This window comes from Zeus faber (genome assembly GCF_960531495.2).
Source record: "Zeus faber genome assembly, chromosome: 22".
NCBI lineage: Eukaryota > Metazoa > Chordata > Actinopteri > Zeiformes > Zeidae > Zeus > Zeus faber.
In genome coordinates, this window is record NC_137209.1 from 7,796,824 (window position 1) to 7,824,206 (window position 27,383).

The 27,383-nt window shown below is 44.2% G+C and overlaps 2 protein-coding genes across 2 annotated transcripts in view; both read right to left on the minus strand.

The window, feature by feature from the left end:
* Positions 1–11,273: 11,273 nt before the first annotated feature.
* On the minus strand, positions 11,274–13,365 carry LOC307247091 (transmembrane protein 272-like; the record flags this gene model as incomplete). The annotated part of the gene is made up of 4 exons (XM_080023156.1): positions 13,301–13,365; positions 13,104–13,154; positions 12,030–12,203; positions 11,274–11,431 (listed from the first exon to the last, which is right to left on the minus strand). Exons 1-4 carry the CDS (start codon positions 13,356–13,358, stop codon positions 11,274–11,276), a joined length of 441 nt encoding a protein of 146 aa, XP_079879282.1. The 5' UTR covers positions 13,359–13,365.
* A 4,006-nt stretch (positions 13,366–17,371) lies between these two features.
* LOC307247232 (calpain-5) overlaps positions 17,372–27,383 on the minus strand; it is a gene marked incomplete at its 3' end in the record, with an annotated part of 12,691 nt that continues 2,679 nt past the window's right edge. The window contains 12 exon segments of the mRNA XM_080023332.1: positions 17,372–17,548; positions 18,560–18,696; positions 18,813–18,931; positions 19,378–19,592; positions 19,594–19,657; positions 21,066–21,199; positions 21,788–22,217; positions 22,697–22,774; positions 23,085–23,278; positions 23,534–23,726; positions 24,133–24,344; positions 24,438–24,569. Of these exon segments, the coding sequence (XP_079879458.1) occupies positions 17,372–17,548; positions 18,560–18,696; positions 18,813–18,931; positions 19,378–19,592; positions 19,594–19,657; positions 21,066–21,199; positions 21,788–22,217; positions 22,697–22,774; positions 23,085–23,278; positions 23,534–23,726; positions 24,133–24,344; positions 24,438–24,569 (2,085 nt within the window).

A 27,383-nucleotide genomic window follows, 5' to 3' on the forward strand; every position in this document is an offset into this window, starting at 1 on the left:
GTGATAGCCGCACCCCGCAGCGCTCGACCGCCGACGCACGCACGCACGCACGCCCAGGCGCACACACACACACACACACACACACACACACACACACACACACACACACACACACACACACACACACACACACACACACACGCGGAAAACGAAATGCAATTTTCGTCCGAGTCATTCGCGGTCAGCTGACGTCCCCAGCTGACGCCGTCAGCTGACCGCATCGCAAGTTGTCCGCTCCACTTTCACTTTCATTTCCGACGGAGTCAAATAAAGTAGGACAACAGTAAAACGAAGCAGAAAAATCAACGGTCAAACGACAACAGTTTGACAAGATGCAGTTAACCCAGAAATGGACAGTAAACAATTAAAAAGGCATAAAAATAGACAATGGACGGGAAAATTAACCCGAAAATTAACAATAAACAGGACGATTTTTTTCAGCGTGAAACCGACCTTAAAACGAACACTTAACAATATGCAAAAAACCCACGTTGGTTTTCCTCTGAATGTAATTCCATTATGTTCCAGTAGTCCACACTGGGATTAGAGTAACACATTGACATTATAGTTACACACTGGGATTAGAGTAACACATTAAGATTATAGTTACACACTGATATTATAGTAACACATTGAGATTATAGTTACACACTGGGATTATAGTAACACATTAAGATTATAGTTACACACTGATATTATAGTAACACATTGAGATTATAGTTACACACTGGGATTATAGTAACACACTGGGATTATAGTAACACATTGAGATTATAGTTACACACTGATATTATAGTAACACATTGAGATTATAGTTACACACTGGGATTATAGTAACACATTGAGATTATAGTTACACACTGGGATTATAGTAACACATTGAGATTATAGTTACACACTGATATTATAGTAACACATTGAGATTATAGTTACACACTGGGATTATAGTAACACATTGAGATTATAGTTACACACTGGGATTATAGTAACACATTGAGATTATAGTTACACACTGATATTATAGTAACACATTGAGATTATAGTTACACACTGGGATTATAGTAACACATTGAGATTATAGTTACACACTGATATTATAGTAACACATTGAGATTATAGTTATACACTGGGATTATAGTAATACATTGAGATTATAGTAACACACTGAGTTTATAGTAACACATTGAGATTATAGTTACACACTGATATTATAGTAACACATTGAGATTACAGTTAAACACTGGGATTATAGTAACACATTGAGATTATAGTAATACACTGAGATTATAGTAACACATTGAGATTATAGTAACACACTGGGATTATAGTAACACATTGAGATTATAGTTAAACACTGGGATTATAGTAACACATTGAGATTATAGTTAAACACTGGGATTATAGTAACACATTGAGATTATAGTTACACACTGGGATTATAGTAACACATTGAGATTATAGTTACACACTGATATTATAGTAACACATTGAGATTATAGTTACACACTGATATTATAGTAACCAATTGAGATTATAGTTACACACTGATATTATAGTAACCCATTGAGATTATAGTTACACACTGGGATTATAGTAACACATTGAGATTATAGTTACACACTGATATTATAGTAACACATTGAGATTATAGTTAAACACTGGGATTATAGTAACACATTGAGATTATAGTAATACACCGAGATTATAGAAACACATTGAGATTATAGTAACACACTGGGATTATAGTAACACATTGAGATTATAGTAACACACTGAGATTATAGTAACACATTGAGATTATAGTAACACACTGGGATTATAGTAACACATTGAGATTATAGTTAAACACTGGGATTATAGTAACACATTGAGATTATAGTAATACACCGAGATTATAGTAACACATTGAGATTATAGTAACACACTGGGATTATAGTAACACATTGAGATTATAGTAACACACTGAGATTATAGTAACACATTGAGATTATAGTTAAACACTGGGATTATAGTAACACATTGAGATTATAGTAATACACTGAGATTATAGTAACACATTGAGATTATAGTAACACACTGGGATTATAGTAACACATTGAGATTATAGTAACACACTGAGATTATAGTAACACATTGAGATTATAGTTACACACTGGGATTATAGTAACACATTGAGATTATAGTTAAACACGGGGATTATAGTAACACATTGAGATTATAGTTACACACTTGGATTATAGTAATACATTGAGATTATAGTAACACACTGGGATTATAGTAACACATTGAGATTATAGTTAAACACTGGGATTATAGTAACACATTGAGATTATAGTTAAACACTGGGATTATAGTAACACATTGAGATTATAGTAATACACTGAGATTATAGTAACACATTGAGATTATAGTAACACACTGGGATTATAGTAACACATTGAGATTATAGTAACACACTGAGATTATAGTAACACATTGAGATTATAGTTACACACTGGGATTATAGTAACACATTGAGATTATAGTTAAACACGGGGATTATAGTAACACATTGAGATTATAGTTACACACTTGGATTATAGTAATACATTGAGATTATAGTAACACACTGGGATTATAGTAACACATTGGGATTATAGTAACACACTGGGATTATAGTAACACATTGAGATTATAGTAACACACTGGGATTATAGTTTCCTGTTGTGTGCAGAGAGAGAGAGAGAGGCACGTGACCCGAGGAGCCAGCGCTTTAAAATGGAGGCCGCCGTGTTCAAAAAGTTCGATTTTTTTTTGTTTCTCACTTTGATCCCGCGTGTTTGTCTCTCTTTAAGGAGAGTTTGCCACAGCACAATGTTGTTGTTGTTTCCCCCCCCCCTCCTCTAAAGCGACGTCAGATCATGTCGCGGAGAAAACAAAGTCTTCGATTCTGTATTGAAAAAAAGGCAGCGGTCGAGGCAGTACTCAGGTAGACCTTTATTACAGAGTAACAAGGGCCGAGCCGGTCTGCAGAACAACTGATTTTTCCAGACCCGACCTGAACATTTTTATACATTTGAGTTGGCCCTTCTTATCTTTTCCGGGGCAGGTCCTTCCTGTTTCTCCCCTATTGTCTCTGTAAGATGCTGGTTTCCCCTCTCCTGCTTCTTGGACCCACCCTATTGTCATCCCTTAGATGGATAAGCTAAATATATATGAGTAAATGGCTCAGTTAGACTGAGCCGCCCTCAGTTACTTCCTGTGTTTCCACCCTTACATTTGCTTGTAATACATGTCTGACAAAATGGTACACATTACTGCTTTGGTTTCACACACACACACACAGGCCCGCACACACACACACACACACACAGTAAACATTTATACTAAAACTACAGTCTGCACTGGAGCATGAGGAGGTACACTGTTAACGTTCACTGAACTTGTTTTAAGCAGAATGCAAAAACATGTTCAACGTGCACAAATGTGTCATCTCATAACTAACCTTAGCTAGGTTAAACAGCAACAAAGAATCTGTGTTTTTGCTCAGGTAACATAAAGTTAACGCGCGATTATAATGCTAAAGAAAGAAGTAATGGTACTGTGTTTAAAGACCTCACCTTAAGGTGTGTGTTGCAGTGTACACATTCAGAAATATTTCCCTCTTTTTGGCGGGAATGAAGCGGCGACGAGAGCTGAGACACCGGTCTGCAGTGGAGCAGAGTGAGGAGAGGAGAAAAGGAGAGACGGGTGAAGAGCAGAGAACACTCAATACATCAATGAGGTTGCCCTGGCCAACCTATTTGCTATCCTTGATTGATTGGCTGTGTTGGTTCCTGGCTATGTTGGAAGGGGACGGCCGGCTATTAACGTCCCGTTCGAAGCAATCGAGGGCTAACTGCTGCAAGGTCTGAAAGTGCAGGAGATAGCCGAGCTGTACGACGTTTGCCACCACGCCATCCATCGGAGGATGCAACGCACTGGATTGAGGGAAAGAACTCATTTTGAAAAAACAACTGGAGGAGACAGGTTTTAGTTGACGACACATGGGAGGTAGGATGAATTCTCATGGAACCAGGTGGCTTTTACTTGATGACAGTGGGATTAATGATCTTTTCAATGACAAAGATAACAGTGACAGTTTCCAGCAATCTGTCTTCGGGGGAACATTTTTGGAAGAGAGCCAAACGGTCTGACCTGTTGTGTAGTTGGGAGCTGGTACTCGGTGGCGATCTGCCAGTCTCTTTATATTTTCTGCAGAACGGAGAAGGGCTGCGTGTGCCTTTCTGACGGCGGCAAAGATGGTGTTGGTGCTACAGATGCTTCAAAGGGAGACAGACCGGCCCTAGGCAGAGGAGTTGTGGGCGTACTCGATCCAAACCAGGCCGGCCCTCGAAATGGAAGGTTTGGAGGCGGTGGCACAACGTAGGGTTACCTCCTGGTAAGCCCTTTCCACCTGCCCATTGGTCTGTGGGTGAAAACTGGAGTAGAGACTGGCTTTGGCCGCCAAGGATTTGCAGAAACCTTCCAGACCCGGGAGATAAACTGGGGACCCGGGAGAAGAAACTATATCCTCAGGTATACCATGAAGGCGAAAAACATGGTTAGTCAGTGTGGCAGACAAAGGAGCGTGGTCAAGCACCGGCTGCGGGCAACAGCATGGTTGCCTTTTCCGCGGCTGCCTCAAAGCGGCGCTGATTGGTCCAACTCGAGGGAGGGAGATTTCTTAATGTTTGTCTGTCTTCCGGAGGGGATCGGCGCACGGGCTTGTCAGGAGCCCAGCAGAGGGACATCATTTCCTCCTGCACATTTGGGCAGATGATGCGTAAATGGTGCGCTACGTGTCCTGAGTGCCAGTTAGTCAACCTTCCGGCTACGCCAAGAGCACCCTTGAGGCCTCTCCCCCTAGACGAGGTCCCGTGGTCCCTATGGGCCTCATCGGGCCCTTAGACCGCAGTGCCCTTGGGTATAGTTTTGTATTAGTTCTAGAGGATTATGCAACTCTGTACTCTGAAGCAGTGCCCCTGTGCAGAATTACGGCCAAAATTGTGTGCAGGCGCTGTTTCAGGCCATCTCCCGAGTGGGGATTCTGAACACTACCTTTATGTCACGTACACTTCGGGAACTTTACGAGTTATTGGGCGTCCGCTTAATTTGACGAGCGTTTACCATCCCCAGACTGACGGCCTGGTAGAGCGCTTTACTAAAACGCTGAAAAACATGATTCGAAAGTTCATTCACGACGATGGCTGCAATTGGGACAAGTGGTTGGACCCTGTGTTGTTTTTGTGCGGGAGGTTCCCCAGGCCTCCACGGGATTTTCTCCCTTTGAACTCCTCTTGGAGCACTGGGAGGAAGGTCCTAGCACCAGTAAGAATGAAATACAGTATGTTATGGACCTGAGAGCAAAGTTACACGCGCTGATTCGGCCGTTATCATAGTAGAATTTGTGGAAAGTCAGCTCTCCGTGGGGAAGCCGGTGCTGTTTGACCCTAACTTCTCTCTCCCTTTCTGTCTGCAGACTGGCGGATCAAAACAGAGGGCTGGACGCAGTCTTGTCCCAGGAGGTGGAGGGGACCGAGCGTCTACAGCACAGTGGAGAAGGATTGTTTAGCCATCAAGTCGGTTCCCTCCGCTAGGGAGGGACAGTAAATAAAAATAACGGTAGACGGTAATAATAATAATAATAATATAATAATATAAACCTTAAGACTGACAGTAAATAGTAGGACAATGAAATGGACAACAAACAGTGACGGTCAACAACAGTGAGTATATTGTGTCTCAGGTGGTGTGGAATCATGGACGACTAGGCACAGTTCAGGGGCGTCGCACACAAACAGGTGGATGGTGAGAGGACTTGCCACGAGCACAGAAAGAACAAGCAGCCACATATTCTCAGGTGTCAGTCTCCATGGCGGGCCACCAAAAGTGCCTTTGTGAGCAGGGACAATGTTCGGTTGGCTCCGCGATGGTAGGAAAACCGGAATATGTGGACGCACTTGCATGACCTGGGAATGGACGGAATCTGGGACAAAGAGATAGATAACCGGGCCATTTCCTGGGTCAGGTTGATGTTGACCAACCACTGCTTCAATTTCCCAGGTCACTGCTGCCACAACACAAGAAGGAGGAAGGGTGGTGTCAGGACTAGAACTCTCCTCCTCAAAGATACACTGCCGAGAAAGAGCATCAGGTGTAACATCTCTGGAACCAGGACGGTAAGTAAGTGTGAAATTCAATCTACTGAAGAACAGCGCCCAACGGGCTCGTCTAGAGTTCAGGTGTTTGGCAGCTTGGGTGTAAGCTGAGTTCTTTTGGTCAGTCCAAACCACAAACGTATGTTCCGTTCCTTCCAGGCAATGGCCAATCGCACACTTAGAAGCAGGCAATATTCAGTCCCGGCACCAAATGCAATGTCGCACATGAATGGAAACAACAAATTGATCTAGTGTTTCCTTTCGGTATTTTTGCATGCCTTAACACATATATTACACTATCTGAGATTATTCTTATTCTTTGAAATTTGACACAACTGCAGTCTCCCCTTCTTTCTATGTGTTAAATGAGTTGTGTATTAGTGTGAAGACTTTTCAAAGTTGCTATCTGATGTCTTGTATCTCTTGGGGTAGGATTTGGATCTGGAAGGGGACTGGGCTTAGGCCAGGAATAACTGGCCTCAGTTTGGTGTTGGGGGTACGTGTTGTGTGGATGGGAGGGTTTGAGCAGCCACGCCTGACGCTTGTTGGTTGGGCTAACAGGCGGCAGGTAAAACCCCATCCACACACATACTCAGGATAGGAGGCCTGTCATGACATATTCCATCTGCTCCTGGCTAACTCTACCTAGCCTCCTCTTTGCAATAAACTGGTGTCTGCAACCCATCGTCATCTGTGTCTCTGTGCCGGAGGGCCCTGAAACGCCACTTGGGTGGTGAGTGGTAGGCCAAACTACCACAACAACGTCCATCTTTTTGCACTACACTGGAGTTTTCTGCCTCAACTAGAGACAACTTACCTTCTTTATGGACGCCTGGAACCATCACAGCCTGAGAACGGCAGGTAGCCAGTCTCCATTAGTGGTCGACCAATATGGGTTTTTCAGCGGCCAATGCCGATGTTTAGAGAGTGGGATTGTTGCAGAAATTAAAGGGTCGCTTTAATCTGCAGTTTGTCAATTGGTGGTCTTAAATAAAGTGGCAGACAGACGCTGGTTTTACCTGTACAAGGGTCGGATCAGAGATGTGCTGAAGTTCTCTGAGTCGAACAGTTTATTTTCAGAGTCAGAGAATATGTGGTCAGTTCGACGTCACAGATACAGAGAATATACAGTCAGCTTGACCTCACAGGTGCAGAAAATCATTGGTCGGGCCAAGATAAGAAAAGCTTTGAGGATGGGGCAAGCTTTTTGGCAGGAACCCAAGGGAGGACACAATCTAAAAGCTTTGTTAAAGAATTAACCCTGTGCGCTGAAATAAAAGTGCGTGACTGGAGGCTACATGAAGTTGTGTTCTTCATTATGTGTGTGCATATACAGTATGTTTATGTGATTACATTGATTAAGATATATTGTTAGAGGATGGCCGATATATAACGCCTAGTCTCCATACCGCTGGACAAGATTCAGAAACCTTGAAGACCCTGATCAGGTATGTAACAACAGTTGGATGTTTTGTTTTAGGAACCAGTATTCAAACTTACATTTAAATAGTATAAACTACTCATATGTTACATTACAGATAACATTGTAATGTAATTGTTTTAGCAACCCACAGCTGTTTTCTTGCATCCTCATTTGCACATTTCTTCCACATTCCAACTCTAAAGGGAAAAGCCACTCTGATGCTATTTCTCTGCAGAAATCACTTTGGCCAGCCACATAGAGTGACTTAATCAGTTATGCCGTGATCTAGTTAACTATTTTAAAGTTGTTTTAGTCTGGAGTTCCTATTTAAAATGTACAGGCTAGTTCAGTGGAGTGGGGCCAACGCACACGCGCACACACACAGAGCCATAGCTCAACATTCTAAAATGCATACCTGAGCTTTTAAGTTCATAGTTTTAAGGTGCCACAGCTCTTTAAGCTACTTCAAATGTCCAGTCTGCTGAAACAATCGCACCAAAGTTTATCCAAAGTTCCAGAAACTTTACATTGTAATAGGTCAGAATCATTTATTTTTGCACACTCCCCTGGAGAAAAAAATGTACAAAACCGTAAACAATTGTAAACTTGGATTGTCAATGAAGCTCTACGTTGCAAAACTATAGTATAATAAAGTGGTGTAACGCGGTAACAATCTTAAAGGGCCCCCATGGAGCGCAACATTGACCGCCCGCTTCTGAATGGCTTCTGTTCCGCAAGTAAATTTCCCCCCATTCATTTCTCCATTGACGTGTCAGAAAATCCTTCTATAAAGAGTTTTGAGCCTGGAAGCAAGCCAACCAACGAGCAGCTGCGTCGTGACCATAAAACGTATGATTTGGAGCGAAACAAAATGGGGTAAATGGCAGAACTGACAAACGTAACTTGTAACAGCCTTTTCTTCCATTGTCAAATGTTTTTTGTTGTTGTTGTTGTTGTTGCTCTGAATCAAGCGGTTGCATATTCTCCACCCTCCCCTCCAGCTCTCCCTTTCTCCACTCCACTCCCGTCCGGTGTCGCAGCTCTCGTCTCCGCTCCGTTCCAGTCAAAATGAGGGAAAAATATTTCTGAATGTGTACACTGCACGGTGCATGCACACACACACGCACGCACACGCACACGCACGCACACGCACGCATGCACACACACACACACACACACACACACACACACACACACACACACACACACACACACACACAATTAGGTAAGATGTAAAGTCAGATATTTAATCACAGTATGTAATGTTAACTTGACGTTACTTGAGCAAAAACACAAATACAATGATGTTGTTGTTTAACCCAACAAAGGTTAATTATGAGATAACAACACATTGGTGCAAGTTGAACACGTTATTGCCTTCTGTTTAGAACAAGTTCAGTCAAAGTTGACGTCAAGACCTTCCCGCGCAGTCCACCGCGTCGGTTACATCTTTGTTTCGAGTCGGTTTGAATTCTGATCACTATTTGGCGCGGCAGTTTTTGAAAATTAAAAAGGCGTATCTCTTTTCTTTTTCACTTTTGGAATGCATACTTGGGTCCAATAATGCGTTGGTATTCTGAAAAATAAGCATTTTCTCTCAGAACTTGCTTTATAATTTGAATTTGCAGCATGAGCACATTTTGCTTCCATAGAAGTGCTTTAAAAAAAGTACTTGAAAGTCCTTGATTTTCATTTTGCAATGCCAGCATGAAAACTGTATGGCAGTATAAGTAAATCTAATTTGAGTGTGTACGACATTAATTTACCTTTTTTTTTTTTTTTTAATCTACCTGTTTTATTACGTGCGTGACGTATGTTGCTGTAAACAGCATACAGGCATGTGTCTCACAAAAGCTGCGCCGCCTTAGTGACGCATTATCTCTTATGACATAAGTGTACTGTGACACATCTGTGTCACGAAGTAGTGCCTTACAAAATGAGAGGTTTCCGCTGTACCCGCTCACGACGCCATCCACGCCAGCATGCAATAGAAAATGATTCATCACATCTGAACTGATCAGAGATTCTTCCGAGAGTTTAGTCTCCTCCGGGAAGGAAGAAAATCCACGACAAGTGAAATGTCTAGGGGACGATATTTTCTGTTCAGAGCTAGATTGGGAAAAATTGATAAATGGGTGTATAAATACGAATAAACTTAGCTTTGGGTGCCATTGTTTTTAGCTCACGAGCCGAGGAGATACCTAGTGTGAACTCATGAGGTCTAGTGCTGATAATTAAAGTAATTATAAAACAAGATTTGGGCAATAATGGGTATTTATAAAAGCAAGGGTGGGCCTGGTTTCATATATGATGCTGTGATCTTATTGGCTGTACGTAAATTAGCTTATCTTAGTGAGAATCAGAAAATAGATTCCCTGAAAACTAGGGAGTGCTGTTTAAAAAAAAAAAAATGGAAACAACAATTCTTACTATATTAATGAGTTAAGAAAGACGTGAAATGATCCACTGTTTTTCAGTTCTGATCCCATTACGATACACATGTGCCGATACTGATTCTGATACCAGAGCTTTTTTTTCTTATTATATATCCCTTTATAATCGCATTCCATTTGTGTGCTTTATTATAGTTGATATTTTAATATATTCCAATTGTTCACGCTCAAATGTAGTGCTGGGTGTGTGGGGGGCCTTATGCACCGTTCGGCAGCTCCGATCAGAGCGATCTTTTCTCCAAAAAAAGCAAATAAAAACTCTTAAATGTGTTTAATTTACTCCGTTTCCAGCTGCTGCGGAACCGATCGCAGATCACTCCTTTAAGAAAAAAAATGTAATTTTTGAAGAAGGCGCACTCTCACTCTCTAATGTGTGTTCGCTCTGCAACAAACTGGATGAACTCCTTTTACTCTTTATTGCTCATCGCATGTACATTGATTTGCTAACATTAGTCAAAACATTTAAGATTCAAGATTCATAATCGATTATTTATTTCCAAAGAAAGTACACAATCGAATGCCAGTTTCAGCATCTGAGTCTTTTTTCAAATGTTCTCATTCTGTTCGGATTTTGTTCCTGCAGCCCTGCAACGCAGCTGAACGGCTGCTTCAATCCATGACTGTTTGCCCAACTCCAACTGCCAGTTCCTATTCATGCATTGTGCTTTACAGGTTAATTATTAAGGCAGACCATTAAATCAGCAAAATGAAATGGGTTCACGGTCCAGCGCAAGCTATGGAGTGGAATTTGGATCGGCACGTGAATCGGCACGTGAATCGGCACGTGGGTCGACGACGTCACAAATGCGCCCATGTTGATCGAGTTGCTTGTGTCAAAAGCACAAGTAGAGCAGCTACAGGTAGGCTTCCTCAGGGACTCGACCAGTAAAGCGTGTTCGTGACATGCACGACTAGATTTCTCTTCAGCAAAATATCGGTTATCTGGTTGTTTTTGATTCCCGCGATGAAACAGTTTGTCATTGGAGAGGCATTCCGTGACATTCTGGGCTTGCAGATGCAGAATGTCAGAATGACGGGAACGATGCAGTGGACAGATAACATTTCCTTTGTTTTCTCACTCTTCGAGTCAGTTGGGTTTTTGGAGATCCTTGGTTTGTTTTAAAGAGAGACCACTAGGGAGAAATGGCTCAGCTAAAGTTTGTATTTGTGAATCATTACTGTGTTTTTGCACAGGACATATTTTGATTAAATCAATCATCAATTGGAGCAGCAGCAGCAGCCCACCAACAGCAGGATGTAGCTCAGGGTGGTGGTCCAGAAGGCAAACAGATAGAGGGTCTTGTTGCAGTAGAGGTCCACATCCGTTGCCGTCTGGTTGTAGTTGGGTTCGTAGATGGAGTAGATCCACACGTTGCCTAGCAACACAGGGAGACAAAGCGGAGTATGAACAGCTTGGAGGGGGTCGAGAAGGAGAGGCGGGGAGACGGCAGTGCACGGAGCAGCAGCCAGAAACACACAACATACCTATTTTACTTTTCATCTCTAGGTTTTTAATATATTCCTATTTAAATTCTGCTTTTATTCAATTAATTTATTTTTATTTTTTTTACAGTGATCGAGAATATGAAAAAGAATATAATAATCCCGTATCGCGTGGTATCGCATCGTTTCCGCCGTCAATTCTCATGTGTGTTTTCTTGCCGTCACTCTGCGATTTTTGATAAAATTGATTCAATACATTTTATAAAAATTAGAAATTCATTTTAATATTTAAATAATTCAACGAAAGTGGAAGTGCAGAAAGCGCGGAAGATTTGTATCGTCAAAATCCATACCGTAGGGCAAATTCGTACCAGTGTAATTTCTATACCGTTTCCACCGTCCACCCCTAGTTAGGCGACTACTGCTACTACCGCTTCTAAAGAAACTGTTGCCATTTAATATTTAAAAATAATTGCTGTAATTATTGTCTCCATCCATTCTCTGGAGAGAATCCGAAACAGCAGAACTCACCTGCTATGAACCAGCAGAAGAAGAACAGCCTGGTGATGCAGTTCAAGGTGGAGAAGCAGACGCCCAGTGTGTCAGTGCCGGTCAGCAGGGTCAGCAGCAGGCCCATCACCCCCACCACCACCAGGTAGATGGGGATGTAGTGCTGGCGGGGGCAGTCGTCCAGGTACAACGCTCCTGCACAGAGGGAACCATTTCCACCTCTTCGAGAAACTTTTCAGTTGTCATCGTATCAACCGTCTGGCTTCAGATGTCAGATAAAACACAGGAAACGCGCAGGAAATGCACCAGATGTGCGGCATCGTTGAATATCCTCTGGTTAACCACAATGTACAAAGTTGAAAAAATCAACTAAACCTTTCAGGATCATTAATTTATTTGGCCAAGTACATTTTCATGATGGTAAGGATGCAACAAGGCGGGTGCACTGCTATACAGACAATAAATAAGCGTGACAGTCTGGAAAAAAAATATACAGAACATACAAAATGCAATTCCATGCAATGCATAGGATAGATTTCAAGGGTAACTTTTGCAGGTCGGCATAGCCAGGAAATGATGTAGCAATTCGATTTAAGAATGATTATTGTATTTTTTCGCTTAGAATTACAGCTGGTCTCATTTTTGTAAATGGCCACCTGAAAATCGGACCTTCCCAGCCAGCTTGAACGTGACCGAGGAGGTGTGAGACGGGACGGTGCTTGCGCTCAAGTGAATGGCAACTTGGCAAGTAGAAGAGTGTGTTTTATATTTTGGATTTCGATTTTTCTTCCCAGGGATATAATGTGAAGACTGACAAAGAGCCGCTCCCGCTCGCCTCTCACACCACGTCGCCGGCCAAGATGGAAAAAGAATAGCCCCTTTTACCCCCTGCAAACTCGAAACAGCTCAGTTGTTCCAGTATTTTTGCGTGGAGAAAAATCAAGAAAAAAAGAAAGAAACTGAGAGTTGCTCTTTAAAGGATACGGTTAGGCCTCAGCAACAGTTTGGTGCTCGTATTGGCCCGAAGGGACATTCATACTGTATATCATTTCTAGACACCGCGTATGAAGCAGCAAATAACAACCGGTCACTCACCTATTACGATCTCGGCGACGGGCAGGATGCAGAGCCCCACCTTGACAACCGCTGAAGGCGACAGGATACACCTTTACTTTCTTACTTAATAACACGCACCCCATTACCTCCCGGGGTTTTTGATTTTCCTTTTCTTGTGTTTTTCAGACATTGTGACACAGTGTATTTTCAGGCCACCATCAGATAAGGATACTCACCTTGTTGGGGCGCTGAGCGTTGGGGAGCATTTTGGATGGGTTCCGTCAGGTCTGACATGGCCGGTGTTGACTATGAGAGACAAAGGCTATAGAGCTATAAATGCCAAAGCCTACGATTCACATTTGCCGTACGAACGCTTATTTTACCAACCCGTACAACCTTCTCGGTACTTGTTGAGCTGACCTGGCTCGGTGTGCGACCGTGCCCCCTCGAACCGACAGCCGCGCCTCGCTGCACTGGATCTCCGGAAACTATCCTCCGGAAAGAGTGTTGTTGTCTGAGAATGATTCTCGCGGGTGCAGAGTTCTCCGCTTTATGGGAAGAATCTCCAATCGGCTCGGGCACATGATCGGAAAAAACAGGAAGTGGAATCGACATAAAAGGTGCCATGAAATCTGTTTGAGACAGAGCTTTGGTTTTATTTGTTTATTTGGTTTCTCTTTCGGGTTGCATTGTCTGTGAGAACTTTTTGCTGTGATTCCATTTTATTCATGTAGAGCTGCAAACGCAGGTCTCGGATATTTTTGAGTGAATGAATCTTAGTTCACATTTCTGATTTGTTGCCTTTTGTATATCAGATTTTTTTTTTTTTTCCCGTCTTTTTACATATACTTTCCACATGACCCATATGCCATTCTTGTTTTGACATCAAACAGCAGAAAAAACACTTAAAATCGACCCGGCTTGCGCACTTCATACTAAGGCCTACGAGCACAGCCCATTCGGGGCAAGACCTCCAAACGGCCATGAATGGGTTAAAGTCCCGGTGGGGTTTCCCCCAGTGCACTGGGGCCATCGATGGGAGCCATATACCGGTCATCACTCCACCTGAAAACCACGCTATTTAAATTGAAAGGGAACGCATTCTGTCCTTTGGCAAGGGGTTGTGGGCCGCAGCTTTTTGTAAGGACACAAACAATGTATATGCCTTAGTTCTACTGTATTTGGTATTACGCTCAAAGTCAAAATTGTCTGTTTCTTTTCGATAGTTTTACCAACATCTGCACAGGAGTTGTTTTTTCTTGTTCTTTCATTAAAATACACACACACACACACACACACACACACACACACACACACACACACACACACACACACAGTACAGTATAGAATAATGATTCTAAAAAATAAATAAAAGATGACATACACTTTTTGTTTAACCCATATATAACGTTATTATAATATGAACATATATAAGTAGCCTAATGACTAATGAACATTGCTTTTCATGACCATTTTATAGTTTGGATCTAGTTGACATGTTATTAAAATTTGAAATGTGTGGAGTCCACTACACTTTCCAAAAAAGGTGTAGTATAGGTGTAGCATAGTACAGTTGAACTCGTCATCCTCAGATAGCTCGGGAGTCGAACACTGGCTGAATGACTGAGGCTGGGCAGGAATGATTGGGGGAGAGTGGATGTGGGCCTGGGGAGAGTTTGAAGGTGGGGTATCCACACCGTACAAGAAGGGAGCCACGGATTTTACCCCATGGAATGAACGGAGGGTGTGGATGATCCTGGTGAGAGGGACCAGAAAAGACACAATCCATGCGAAATGGAGGAGGTTTGGCGCCTTTGCGATGAAAACGAGGCGTGTACTCTGTGATCCTGGGGAAAGGTTTGAGGATTGAGCACGATCCTGGTAAAAGGGAGCAGGGCATGCATAATCTTATTTAAACCGAGGAAAGCAGGCCTGATTTGGGTGGGAGCTTGACTGTGATTTGGCCAGGGTGGAGAGGTGGTGTTGGAGGCTGGTGAGATTGTCTTCCTGCAAGGAACTGTGTGAGCAGGCACGTCATCTTCGACTCATGGGCGTGTTGGGAGGCTTGCAGCTTAAAAGAGCAATTGTCAGTGGGTTTTTTTTTATGTATCATTAACTTACAATCTAGGGCTTATGGAAAAAAATCTTACAGGCATAAAATGTAGGTTTTAATTTCACAGATAAAGACCTTTTTTTTCACATCTCGGCTGGTGAAGTCACATTGGGGAGAAGTCATCTCTGCCACAGCGCAGTAGCAGGGTGGTAGTCAGTCGGCAGGTCAGTCAGCCAGATTCACCGCTATTTAGAAGGATGAAGTACTATGTTTAGGACTTATTGTCAAACATGTCATTATTTGCGATCCTTTGTTGAGGACCGCCCAGCGACATATGATCATGCAGCAGCAGCTGCTCAACAGCAGGACATAGCCCAGGGTGGTGGTCCAGAAGGCAAATAGATGGAGAGTTGTTCACAGCAGTAGGAGTCCACGTCTGTGGCCGTCTGTTTATTGTTGTGTTGGTAGATGGAGCCCCACGTTGCCTAGGAACAGAGGAAGCCAAAGGAGGATGAACAGCTTGGAGTTATAATTTCTTCCCTCTGAAAATACAGTTCTGAAGTTTGTATGTTTAATCGTTTTTTTATATTTCAACTTGTTGTGAAATTTTGCAGTTGTCATCATATCAACCTTCTGGCTTCAGATGTCAGATAAAACACAGGAAAAGCGCAGGAAATGCACCAGATGCACGGCATCGTTGAATATCCTCTGGTTAACCATAATGTATAAAGTTAAAACTAAATCATTCAGTATCATAATCTATTTATTGGGCCAAGCACATTTTTGTTGTGGTTGTAGAGACAACTGGCAGACTCTCAAGCATAAATAAGCTCAACAGTCTTAAAAAAAAAGGAAAACAAATCTACAAAAATATACAGAACATATCAAATGCAATTCTATACACAGTTTAAATGTAAAGGATAATATATTATTATTATATCCTTTATATTATAATAATATATATATATTATATATATTGTATATTATAAGTAACAGTATGGAACTTGTTTTGGTTGTGAGTATACACCGATCAGCCATAACATTAAAACCGCCACTAATAACCACTAATGTTCCTGTAGCTCCCCCTCGTGGCACAAAGTAGCTCTGACCCATGGAGGCATGGACTCCACCAGACCTGAAGATGTCCTGTGGTATCTGGCACCAAGACGTTAGCAGCAGATCCTTTAAGTCCTGTAAGTTGTGAGGTGGGGCCCCCATGGATCGGGCTTGTTGTTCCAGCACATCCCACAGATGCTCGGACCCTAACCCCGACCATCCACAAGATGTAGAAAAAAACGTGATTTATCAGACCAGGCCACCTTCTTCCATTGCTCCATGGTCCAGTTCTGATGTTCATGTGCCCATTGTAGGTGCTTTCGGTGGTAGACAGGGGTCAGCAATGAGCCTTGGGCGTCCATGACCCTGTTGCTGGTTCACCGGTTGTCCTTCCTTGGACCACTCTTGGTAGGTACTAACCACTGCATAGCGGGAACACCCCACAAGACCTGCCTTTTTGGGGATGCTCAGACCCAGTCGTCTAGCCATCACAACTTGGTCCTTGTCAAAGTGGCTCAGATCCTTACGCTTGCCCATTTTTCCTGCTTCCAACTCATCAACTTCGAGAACTGACTGTTCACTTGCTGCCTCATACATCCCACCCCTTGACAGGTGCCATTGGAATGATATGAGCAAACCACAACATTAAAACCACTTCACCTGACAGTGGTTTTAATGATGTGGTTGATCGGTGAAGATGGGATATTCTGTACTCCAGTGTAATAATAGATGGTTTAACTTTCTGTCTAATTGTAAGCCGTGGGGAGGACAGCACAAAAATTGCACGTGTGTGACTCGTGAGTCACGGATTCTTGTTCACCATCCGGTTCGCATTTTAGGTCTTGATTACGGTTAATTACATAACATTAACTCATTTGGGATGACAGTATATTTAATGCAGTAAAAAAACTAAATAAAAGAAATACAAAAAAACACATGTCCACATAAATACATACATGTTTCATACATGTAATGTGATGTTGGATTGTTGCACGTCAACAAATTGCTCTCTGGGATATCAGTAACAGCTGCACTCCATTGAACTAAAAGTAGTCCGTAATCCCGTAAAGGTTTTAAAGGTTCTATCCAAACGGTATTTCACTGGATATTCTTCATCCACCGTCGTCCCATGTGCTTTGGGCGGGGCATCCGGTGCAGCGGGTCGGCAGGGCAGCCGCCAGATCCGGCCATCGACGGATCACAGATCGGTCAAACACGCGCTGGAGGACGTTTCCACGTAGACGCAGCCCCGGGACCCTGGACGGGAATGGCCTCCGCGTAAGTCGATCACATGGTTCCGCCCCCCGTCCGAGTCTCCTGTCTGGACCCGGGCGCTTCCCAGGAGGGAGTCCCAGAGAAGACCTCTGCTCCATAACTAAACACACACACACACACATGGATATACACACAGATGATGCATAAATTAACTGCTGGTTCAATTCATTTGTTACACGGCTCTGTGGAATACTCGATCCTGATGGGTCAATCGCGGCCAGTCAGTGGTCAGTTATAATGACATGCAGTACATGCACAGAGCATCATAAGATCTGAGAATAGTTTGTTCCATTTTCCGATTCTTCGTTAATTTGCACGATGCATGACGGCTGCAAAGAAATTTAGTTCCACGAGACTTTGTACAGGAGGTAATGATTTGCAGGGACAACGAGGAGCGGGAGATCCCTCCGAAGCAGATTCTACTCGGAGGAGGAGCGGCCATGCGCCAAAGCCATCGACCCCGGTGTTGATAATATGGAGGTGACTATACTTCTTTTTTTTTAATCTAGGTTGGGCCTGCACTTATTTTGTCTGTTTTTTTGGGGGGGTCTTGAGGATTTGTTGCTTTTTGGACCGGTGTGCACACAAGAAGGAACCCGTCGGTGTGTGCATGCTTGTTTTTTTCCCCCATTTTGTTCCTGTGTTGTCAATATTTAGACAATTAGACAATTGTGAGCTATCCGGTGTACTATTGCGGTCATTTGAGATGGAATATGACTGTAAAGAATAAAAACAAACCACCCTCAAAATGAACAATTTAATAGTGCAAATAAACCTAAAAATATTGTCTATTTTTAGGTTTATTAGTACTGTTACAAAAGAAAGAATTGGAAAAGAAAGATTTAGCGACAAGATGAGCAGTAAACAATAAATACAAACCTAAAAATGAACGACAAGCAATAAAAATACACCTAATAAAAAACAATAAAGAAGAAGCCCCTGTACCAACTGTTCATGCACTGACAAAAAACAGGAAATTGTGCCACAGGTTTGCATCCACATAAAATGGTAATAGAAATCCCAAACGGCCAAATAACAAAAAAAAAAACATTGTGTGTGTGTGTGTGTGTGTGTGTGTGTGTGTGTGTGTGTGTGTGTGTGTGTGTTTAACCTGTATGGATATGTGCGTGTCGGGGTATCTCCTGTAGAAGATGGTCCTGAGGTTGAACTCGGGGCCGCCGTCCTCCTTGAAGACACGCGTCCTCACCTCGCCGTCCTCACAGCGCACCACAGCGTAAACATCCGGGGCTGGACGACACAGAATTTTTTGGGTAGAAAAGGAATAGGCGTGTGTGTGTGTGTGTGTGTGTGTTTGTGTGTGTGTGTGGGTGTTTGTTTTGTGTTGACATGCGCGCGGCGGCTACCTGTGTGCTTGGGCTGGCCGAGCCCCGACGCCCTACGGAGGTGGACGGTGGTGACCACGCTGGGCGGTGGGAGGAGACACTGGAAGAGAGAGGGAGAGGGCAGGTCCTCCCTCAGCTCCCTGTGCGGATGGAGGGACGGAGAGACGGAGGGGCGGAGGGATGGCGGGGCGGTTGGATGGAAGAAAGGAAGCCGGTGCGGACGGAGGGGACGATAGAAGGAAAATGCCCACACGGGCGAAAGGACACCACAGATAGAAAGATGGACAAGCAGAAAGAAAGTAGGAAAGAGACAGAAAGAAATGGAAAGATAGACCGGGAAAAGAAAACAGACAGAGAAACAGGAAAAAATAAATGAATAATTACACGCCGAAACAAATGGAGACACACAAACAAATAAGCACATCAAATGAAAAACAAATGCAAATTGTGAAACTGTGACAGATGTTGAACAATGCAGAATGGAAAAAAAAGAAAGACGGAAAGAAATAAAACGAGGATTCACAAATACACAATAAACAAAAACACCAAATCCCGCCATCCAAACAGGAAGTGGGAAGCCGCCCACCTGAGTCGGAGGTGGGAGTGGGAGAAGAGGCGGAGCAGGAAGCGGCCGGTGGCCCCGGGCAGGAAGGTGGTGGGCAGCAGGGCGTAGCGCCCCGGGGCCAACGTCCCCCTCAGCGTCACGCTGCGGGAGTCCATGTAGACGGAGCTGGCTGCCTGCTCCACCACGCACTGCACCCGGCTGCAGCGGTTCACCTCCACCTGCGGGTCAGATCGCAAGCCGTTTAAAGTGGCAATCCGTGGGATCCATTCCAGACCACAACGTTTGTGTCCTTACTCTCGTCCTGGAGCCAGGATCACGTTCTCTTCTCGAAATTTTTTCCCTCCTCCGATCGATAGGTTGTTTTTGTTTTCCCTTCTCATCAAGTTAATTTTTGTTTGTGGCGGACCCCACCACCATCAATGGAAACAACTTAGAGGATTGAAAGGCTGTTGATACAGAGTGCCAGCTAAACAGACATAGGATGAAATATAGGATTTTTTTTTTTTTTAACAAAGTGATCTGACCTCTTCAATGATGAATGCTATTTTGTCGGTGCATGTGACCAGGCGACGGCACGTGGAGTGGAGGAGCGCTGGACAAGGCCAGAGACAGTTCAGCTCAGTCTGATTGAAATGACACGTGGACAGTTTGGATGGAAGTTTTTTATTGAGTTTATGTCATGGCATACAACAAATGGAACAAAGAACATGGAGCAGGGATGTGAAAATGAGCACACAAATACAAAAACAAGATTGAAAATTGAAGCTGAGGGTATCATTGTCACAACATAACGATTTTAAAGAAAATATCTCTGGTATTTTTCAGCAGGTACAAAAACCATCACCACTGTTGTAATGGAAAATAACAAGATACACCTTGATTTGCTTGTGTGAACGTTTTATTTGCATTTCCGTTGAGCTACTCAGCAACAAAACTTTATTTGTTATGTGTATATATATATATATATATTTTTTTTTTTTTGTTTACATATTGTACATGTGACTCCTCTGTGTATGTGCTCAGAGGTTCTATCTGAAACAACGGAAATCATCATGCCTCAGTGCATAATGTTCCAGGAATCCGTATTACTGCAATCAACAACCATGTGACATGGGAGTCCCACGGCAGGGATCGTGCGGGGGTTGTCTGGAGACAAAACGCTCTGTGCCGAGAGAACTCTGATCAGAGGCCGACGTCTGGTCTCACCTGTAGGTCCTCCCTTTTATTTCCTTTCCTGCGCTTGGGCACCGTTCAGTTGAAGTATTTGTTCATGAAACCCGCCGTGCCGGCATCACTTCACCTGCCACTTGTGTTTTCCGAGTCCTTGACCCAAACCTGGGTAGCAAGCCTGCTGCACGTGTAACAGTGCACAAAAAACTCCAGTAAAAACCCTCTGAGCTGGACGTTGTATCTTCTACGTACTGCATACTCCCCTATTCTGCAGAGCACTATTTAAATAAATAGAATCTCTTGCAGAGTTTTGATCTAATTGATATCTCACCTGATGGGGCATTTCCACGACACTTACTAACCAATTTGTATGGAACACGACGGTGATTGCCACTATTCATGCTTGTTCACCGTGATGCTCCTTTGACTGTTAAAATACACGACTTGTGGCCGGATATGGCCCGCAAACCCGCCAGTTGCGAAATGTCGTTTGTATTTCCAAGCTGATTATCCCGACGCAGTCCATTCGTCAACCCGACGGAGCGCTTACCCTGAGCACCTCGAAGCCGATGGGCAGGTTCTCTCCTCCCCCGTCTCTCCGGCGGACCCTCCTATCCTCCTGCTGCAGGCAGATCAACACCTCCTCCTCTCGGCCCCGCACCTCCAGCAGGAACTGAAAACCACGAGGACACAAATCAACAATGCACGTCGAAGGGCTTTGTGTCCCTCCATGTCTTCCTATTTTGCTGGGATCTTGACCTCTGTATCGCTTCCTCAAAACTTTTCTCATTTTGTTAAAAAAAATGTTTGCCTCGCTGACGATGTAAATAGTAAAATAGTCCACAGTACTCCATATTCTCAATTCAACCAGGTCAATACCATAAAATCGTTCAGTGTTGATAGCCCTTCATAAATAAACATGAGGTGCCAGACCCCCACAGGGGGGGCGCCAGAGATCATATGGGTGGTATGGAGGCCTTGGACGATTTGAAGCACATGTTTCCTTATAGTCAGCTTCTGGTTAGAGTGTTCAATTATACATTTTAACAAAATACATGAGCTGTATGTTCTATGTGTCGTACGTCCTAAAAACCTTGCCGTCTCTACCGTGGAAATAGAGCCAATTCAGATTCAAAAACGTCCGCTCTTTTAAATAGTTTGTGGTCTCCGATTGAATCCGGTCAGATTTTGGGGGTCTCTGAGGAAGACCAAAGGTTGTGAACCCCTGCACCTAAATGAGCGCGAAGAGAGTGAGTCCTACCTGCGGGTTGTGGAGAAAGGTGTCCCTGTGGTTGATGCAGCCCCCACATCGACTCCTCCTGTCCCCCTGCGTCTCCCATCCTCCACCCGGCTCACGTCCTCCTTTCTCCTTTACGTCCTCCCTCTCCTTGGGCGGGTCCATCCTGTCCTTGCCCCGTTCTCCGCCTCCGCCTCCGCCTCCGTCTCTCCCTCCCCTCCACCGCCTCTCCGTCAGCAGTGTCTCCTTGCGGTCCCCTCTCTGGTTCCCCGCCCCGGGGTTGGCGGCGACCCGGCAGAGGGCGGAGGGGGAGCCGCCGGGGGGGCCGGGAGCCAGGGCCCATTCCCCGAAGCAGCGCGCCTCCCTCCAGGACCGGGGCCGCAACAGGGCCTTCTCCACCAGCCAGCACACCACCGCGTCGGTGAAGTAGCGGCAGAAGTCCTCAAACTCTATCCTGACGGAAAGAAAAGCCTATCAATCAGAATCTGTCTAATGAGAAACATGTTAAATTATGTAGTGGAACTGAAATTGATGACTAAATACATCCTCTATACGATATTTTAATTAAATCAAATAATATTTCATACATACATAAAATATCTATAAAAAAATCATAAAAATATTTACAATATATATTATATATTATAAATATGTTTGATATATAATTTAATAAAAAGATAAAAAGTGAAAATGATAAAGCTTGAATTAAATTAAAAACAGTTTTAACACCAAAGTGTGACATGAAGCTGAGTGAAAATATGGATGTTTATGTTATGAATATTATTGTTTTTAAATGAATGTCATTGCTCAAGGCCTTTTCGCTTGTTTTACTTATTGATGGCAAAGATGGAAAAAAATGGGTCGGTGTTGTCGGGGAAGGGAACCTGATAAGTACGTTTTGGTGCTATTATTTGTTGTTCATGTTAGATCTACCAGAACTCTCCGACGTCTCGGACGACGAGGCCCATCTTGTCCCTCTCTGCACGACTCAGCTGCTGCCACTGCTGAGATCTGCAGAAGAACAAACACCACGAGGCCAACAGCACCAAACCACAGCCAGAGTGAGACCCAACACATTATTTTAAAGTACGAAATGATTAATCTCCAAAAACAGATGACATTTCTGCAGTTTTATGCAAATAGTGTCTTGTAGTGGAAAATAACCTAATAGCTGCATATTGACCACTTTCATGGTCGGATAATGGAAGCAACGGATGTCTCTCCCTTGAGCAATGGCTCCAGTAGCTAGTAAATAAAGTGCTTTTAGCGTCAGCAAATCCAGAAAAACCCCAAACCATACGGCAGAGATTTCTGTCCTCACCCTTGGCTCCAGGCCCCCGTCCAGTCGGTGTTGCCCCAGGGGTTCCTCATGCGCACCATGAAGAGCCGGGACATGCCGCACTTGTTGGGCGGCCGCTCCCCCAGCCACACCTTCCGGACCGCCGTGATCCCGTAGGCGTGGCCCCGAACCAGGCCGCAGTCAAGCACCGACTCCACCGCCTCCCCTTCAGCGGGCTGATGCAGGGTTCGTATGTTAGACCATTGAATCAGATATACATAATAAAGTGGTAATCCATCAGATCATCTGGGGATATTTATTCAACCGAGGGGGCTCTTCTTTTTTGGTGAATGTTCATCCTTACTCGCTGCACTGGTTTTTCAGATTTGCCGCAACTGCCTTTTTACCTCTTGCGCATGCCTGAGGCGGACCACTCTAACCCCACCAAACATTCATCCAGGCTGTCGTCCAGGAGTGATGTGGGCACCCACCCGTATGGAGCATGTGATGAGGGCTCTGCGCTCGTGGGCCCCGCTGAGTGTCTGAAAAAGGGCCTTCCTCTGGTCCCCGTGCTGGACGAGGGCCTCGCGGTCCAGGCTCAGGGGCTCCGAGACCCCCCCAGTGAAGTCGATTAGGGCCTCCGCCGTGTTGCCGCCCTCCAGGGCCTCGTAGCAGCCGTTAAGTCTGGGTGGAATACAAAAAATGTATTGGTTGATTGATCAAAGGTAGATATTTAGATTGATAGGTTAATTGGATATAGATTAATATATGCATACAGTATGTTGATTGGCTGATCAATAGAACGATAGCAATTTAGATTGTTACTGTAGACTAGATGGATAGATGTAGATTGATAGATAGATAGATAGATAGATAGATAGATAGATAGATAGATAGATAGATAGATAGATAGATAGATAGATAGATAGATAGATAGATAGATAGATAGATAGATAGATAGATAGATAGATTGATAGATTGACAGATGGATTGAAAAGTTGATTGATTTCGAGCTTGATTGGCTGATCAATCGATCAACCAGAACAAAGATGGCTAGAAATGTTGTGAGTGTGACCGTGCCTCCACCCACTTGGCGTAGGCCTTCTCCAGCAGGGCGCTCCAAAACTCCCTGGGTGTGGCCGAGCGGCAGAACAGCAGCGCCCCGTCGCCGCCCACCGGCAGCCGGTCGTCCACCACCACGTCCGTCCAGCCGCCCAGGCGCCAGAAGCGGAAGTGGAAGATGCCGGCGTAGCGGTCCGGGCACTTGGGGTTCCACTCCTGCTCCTGGTGGTCAGGGATCACCTGGAGAGCAGAGGGGAGGAGAGGAGGAGAGGAGGGAAGGGAGCAAGGCGGGAAGGAAGGACACAAGGAAACAGGAAGCGAGCGCGCCGGTACCTTCTTCCACAGCGAGGGCTCGGATGCCAGACAGGAAGTGGCCGCAACCATCCAGCAGTTACCCAGACTGCCCTGGTGCAGGTCCCGCGTGCTGATGCCATCCACAAACAGACGAGGATCCTTACACAATTCCTAGAGATGTAATATATACAATATATGATACAAGATGTATTATATATTACTTTAAACTATATGTATTACTTTTTCATACTACAGTTGTATGTACACTGATCTGCCACAACATTAAAACCACCAGTAATGACCACTAATACTGTGTAGCTCCCCCTCCTACCGCCAAAACAGCTTTGACCATGGAGGCATGGACTCCACAAGACCTCTGAAGGTGTCCTGTGGTGTCTGGCACCAAGACGTTAGCAGCAGATCCTTTAAGTCCGGTAAGTTGGGAGGTGGGCCCCCCATGGATCGGGCTTGTTGTTCCAGCACAGCCCACAGATGCTTGATCAGATCGGACCCTAACCCTGGCCATCCACATGGTATATAAGAAAATGTGATTCATTTGACCAGGCCACCTTCTTCCATTACTCCCAGTTTTGACACTCACATACCCATTGTAGGTGCTTTCAGCGGTGGACAGGGCTCAACATGGACACTCTGACCGGACTGCGGCTACGCAGCCCCATACGCAGCAAACTGTGATGCACTGTGTGTCCTGACACCTTTCTATCATAGCAGCATTAACCTTTTCACCAATTTGTGCTACAGTAGATCTTCTGTGGGATCGCACCAGACAGGCTAGTCTTCGCTCCCCACGGCCATCAATGAGCCTTGGGCGTCCATGACTCTGTTGCCGGTTCACCGGTTGTCCTTCCTTGGACCACTCTTGGTTGGTACTAACCACTGCTTAGCGGGAACACCCCACAAGACCTGTCGTTTTGGAGATGCTCTGACCCAGTCGTCTAGCCATCACAACTTGGTCCTTGTGAAAGTGGCTCAGATCCTTACGCTTGTCCATTTTTCCTGCTTCCAACACATCAACTTCAGAACTGACTCTTCCCTTGCTGCCTAATACATCCCATGAGCAAAGTTATTCACTTCACCTGTCAGTGGTTTTAATGTTGTGGCTGATCGGTGTATGTGAGTAATGTTACACTAATGGGCAAACTACCATTGCACATTTTGTACTGTTTCCTCATTTAAAGAGACAAAATTCCCCACAGCAGTATTATTGTTGTTACTATTATGAATAATAATAACAATGATGATGATGATAGTAATAATAGTCATAATAATATCCGTTATTTGTATAGCACCTTTCGCAGCTGAAAATGCTTCCCATTAATGGAATGCAATCAAATAGTATAATAATAATAATAATAATAATAATAATAATAATAATAATAATAATAATAATAATAATAATGTAATGGTATAATAATAATGAATAAAGAAGGAAACAATTTAGACCTATTACCTTTGCAGTGCTCAATGTGAATGATCCCAATTTCCTAGCGGGACTAATGCGGTGCAATCTAACGTAACAGGATCTAATGTTGGTTTTCCAGACTTATATGGCCTGCGCACCGTGTGTTATCTGGGTGTCGGAACTCTGCTGAGGGGACAGATCCTGTCTGCGCCGACCTGATGATCTCAGCTGAGACCTGGGTCAGGTAACAGGAGAGCGGCTTCTGGACACACACACACACACACACACACACGCACTGACGCCATGCATATACTGCCTATACACATACTATATGCACTAATAGTCATATGCACATGCACAAACGCAAGCTTTTGCACGTTTTACCCAGAAATGTACAAAAGCTGAGCATTCGGTGTCCACAACAGATGAGCGGGAAATACCCACTCAGAGGACACGACCCGTACAAGTGTAATACTAGAAAAGTGAGGAGCCCGGTTCGCTAATCAGCTCCACTGCAGTCGGACATTTGAGCCTAACAAGATAGCATGAGATGATATTATGACAGTTATGATAGTCGTCGCGTGTGTGTGTGCGTGTATGTGTGTGTGTGTGTGTGTGCGTGGTGACAGGTGTCACCCTATTCAAATAGGGTTGTTGAACACAAGACCAGTGTATTTGCATTAACTTGTGTTACGGGTTCCACCGCCCTGCGAATAGAATGTGCTTTAATTAACTGGATCTGGTGGAAAAAGTGAGGTGTTGGTCGAGCAGCCACATTTAGATCGGTCCCTGGTGATCTATAAACGTACGTAGGTCGAACGGTCGGTGAAAACAACTCCGGGCATTTGTTTTGGAGTTCTGTGCGGGCAGGTCTCCGAAACGCTTCTGTAGACTCATCCGATCGTCTGTCGAGTCAAATTCCCCTTGAACGACATCTGAATGGACGTGAGGCTGATACCAATGGCAATACTGAAATCTTCCGACTCTGTCGATGCCGATGCCGAGGCCACTATCTTTCTCTCAAATGAGTCTTAACATTTTGAACGAGCTGTTTTTTCTTGACGAACTTCGGTTGAGATGGCCATAAAAGTACCACGCTCCAGCTGCTCAAACAAGCACTGAAAACACCTTACAGGAGGGACTCAATAAAACAACCACCTGCTTTGTTTTATTGAGTTAAAACGCTCCCTCCCAACCCCAAAAATAGAAGCTTCTAAACAGCATTCACGAGTATTTAACACACACACACACACACACACACACACACACACACACACACACACACACACACACACACACACACACACACACACCATTTTTTTTTTACCACATGGCCGACTTTACTACTCTTTTACGTTACGTCACGTTAGTGTTTCCACAATATTCCCGCTTGGATTTACTAGAGGATCTGATCAGGTTCGTACTGCTTTCCCTCCTAGTTAGATATCCGATCTAACATTTTTAGCTGGTATTATTGTATTAGATATATATTCCATCCCAATACTGGGTTTTGGCATCGGTGCCGTCGCCAGTGAGGCATCTCGCACAAGCAGAGGGTAGCA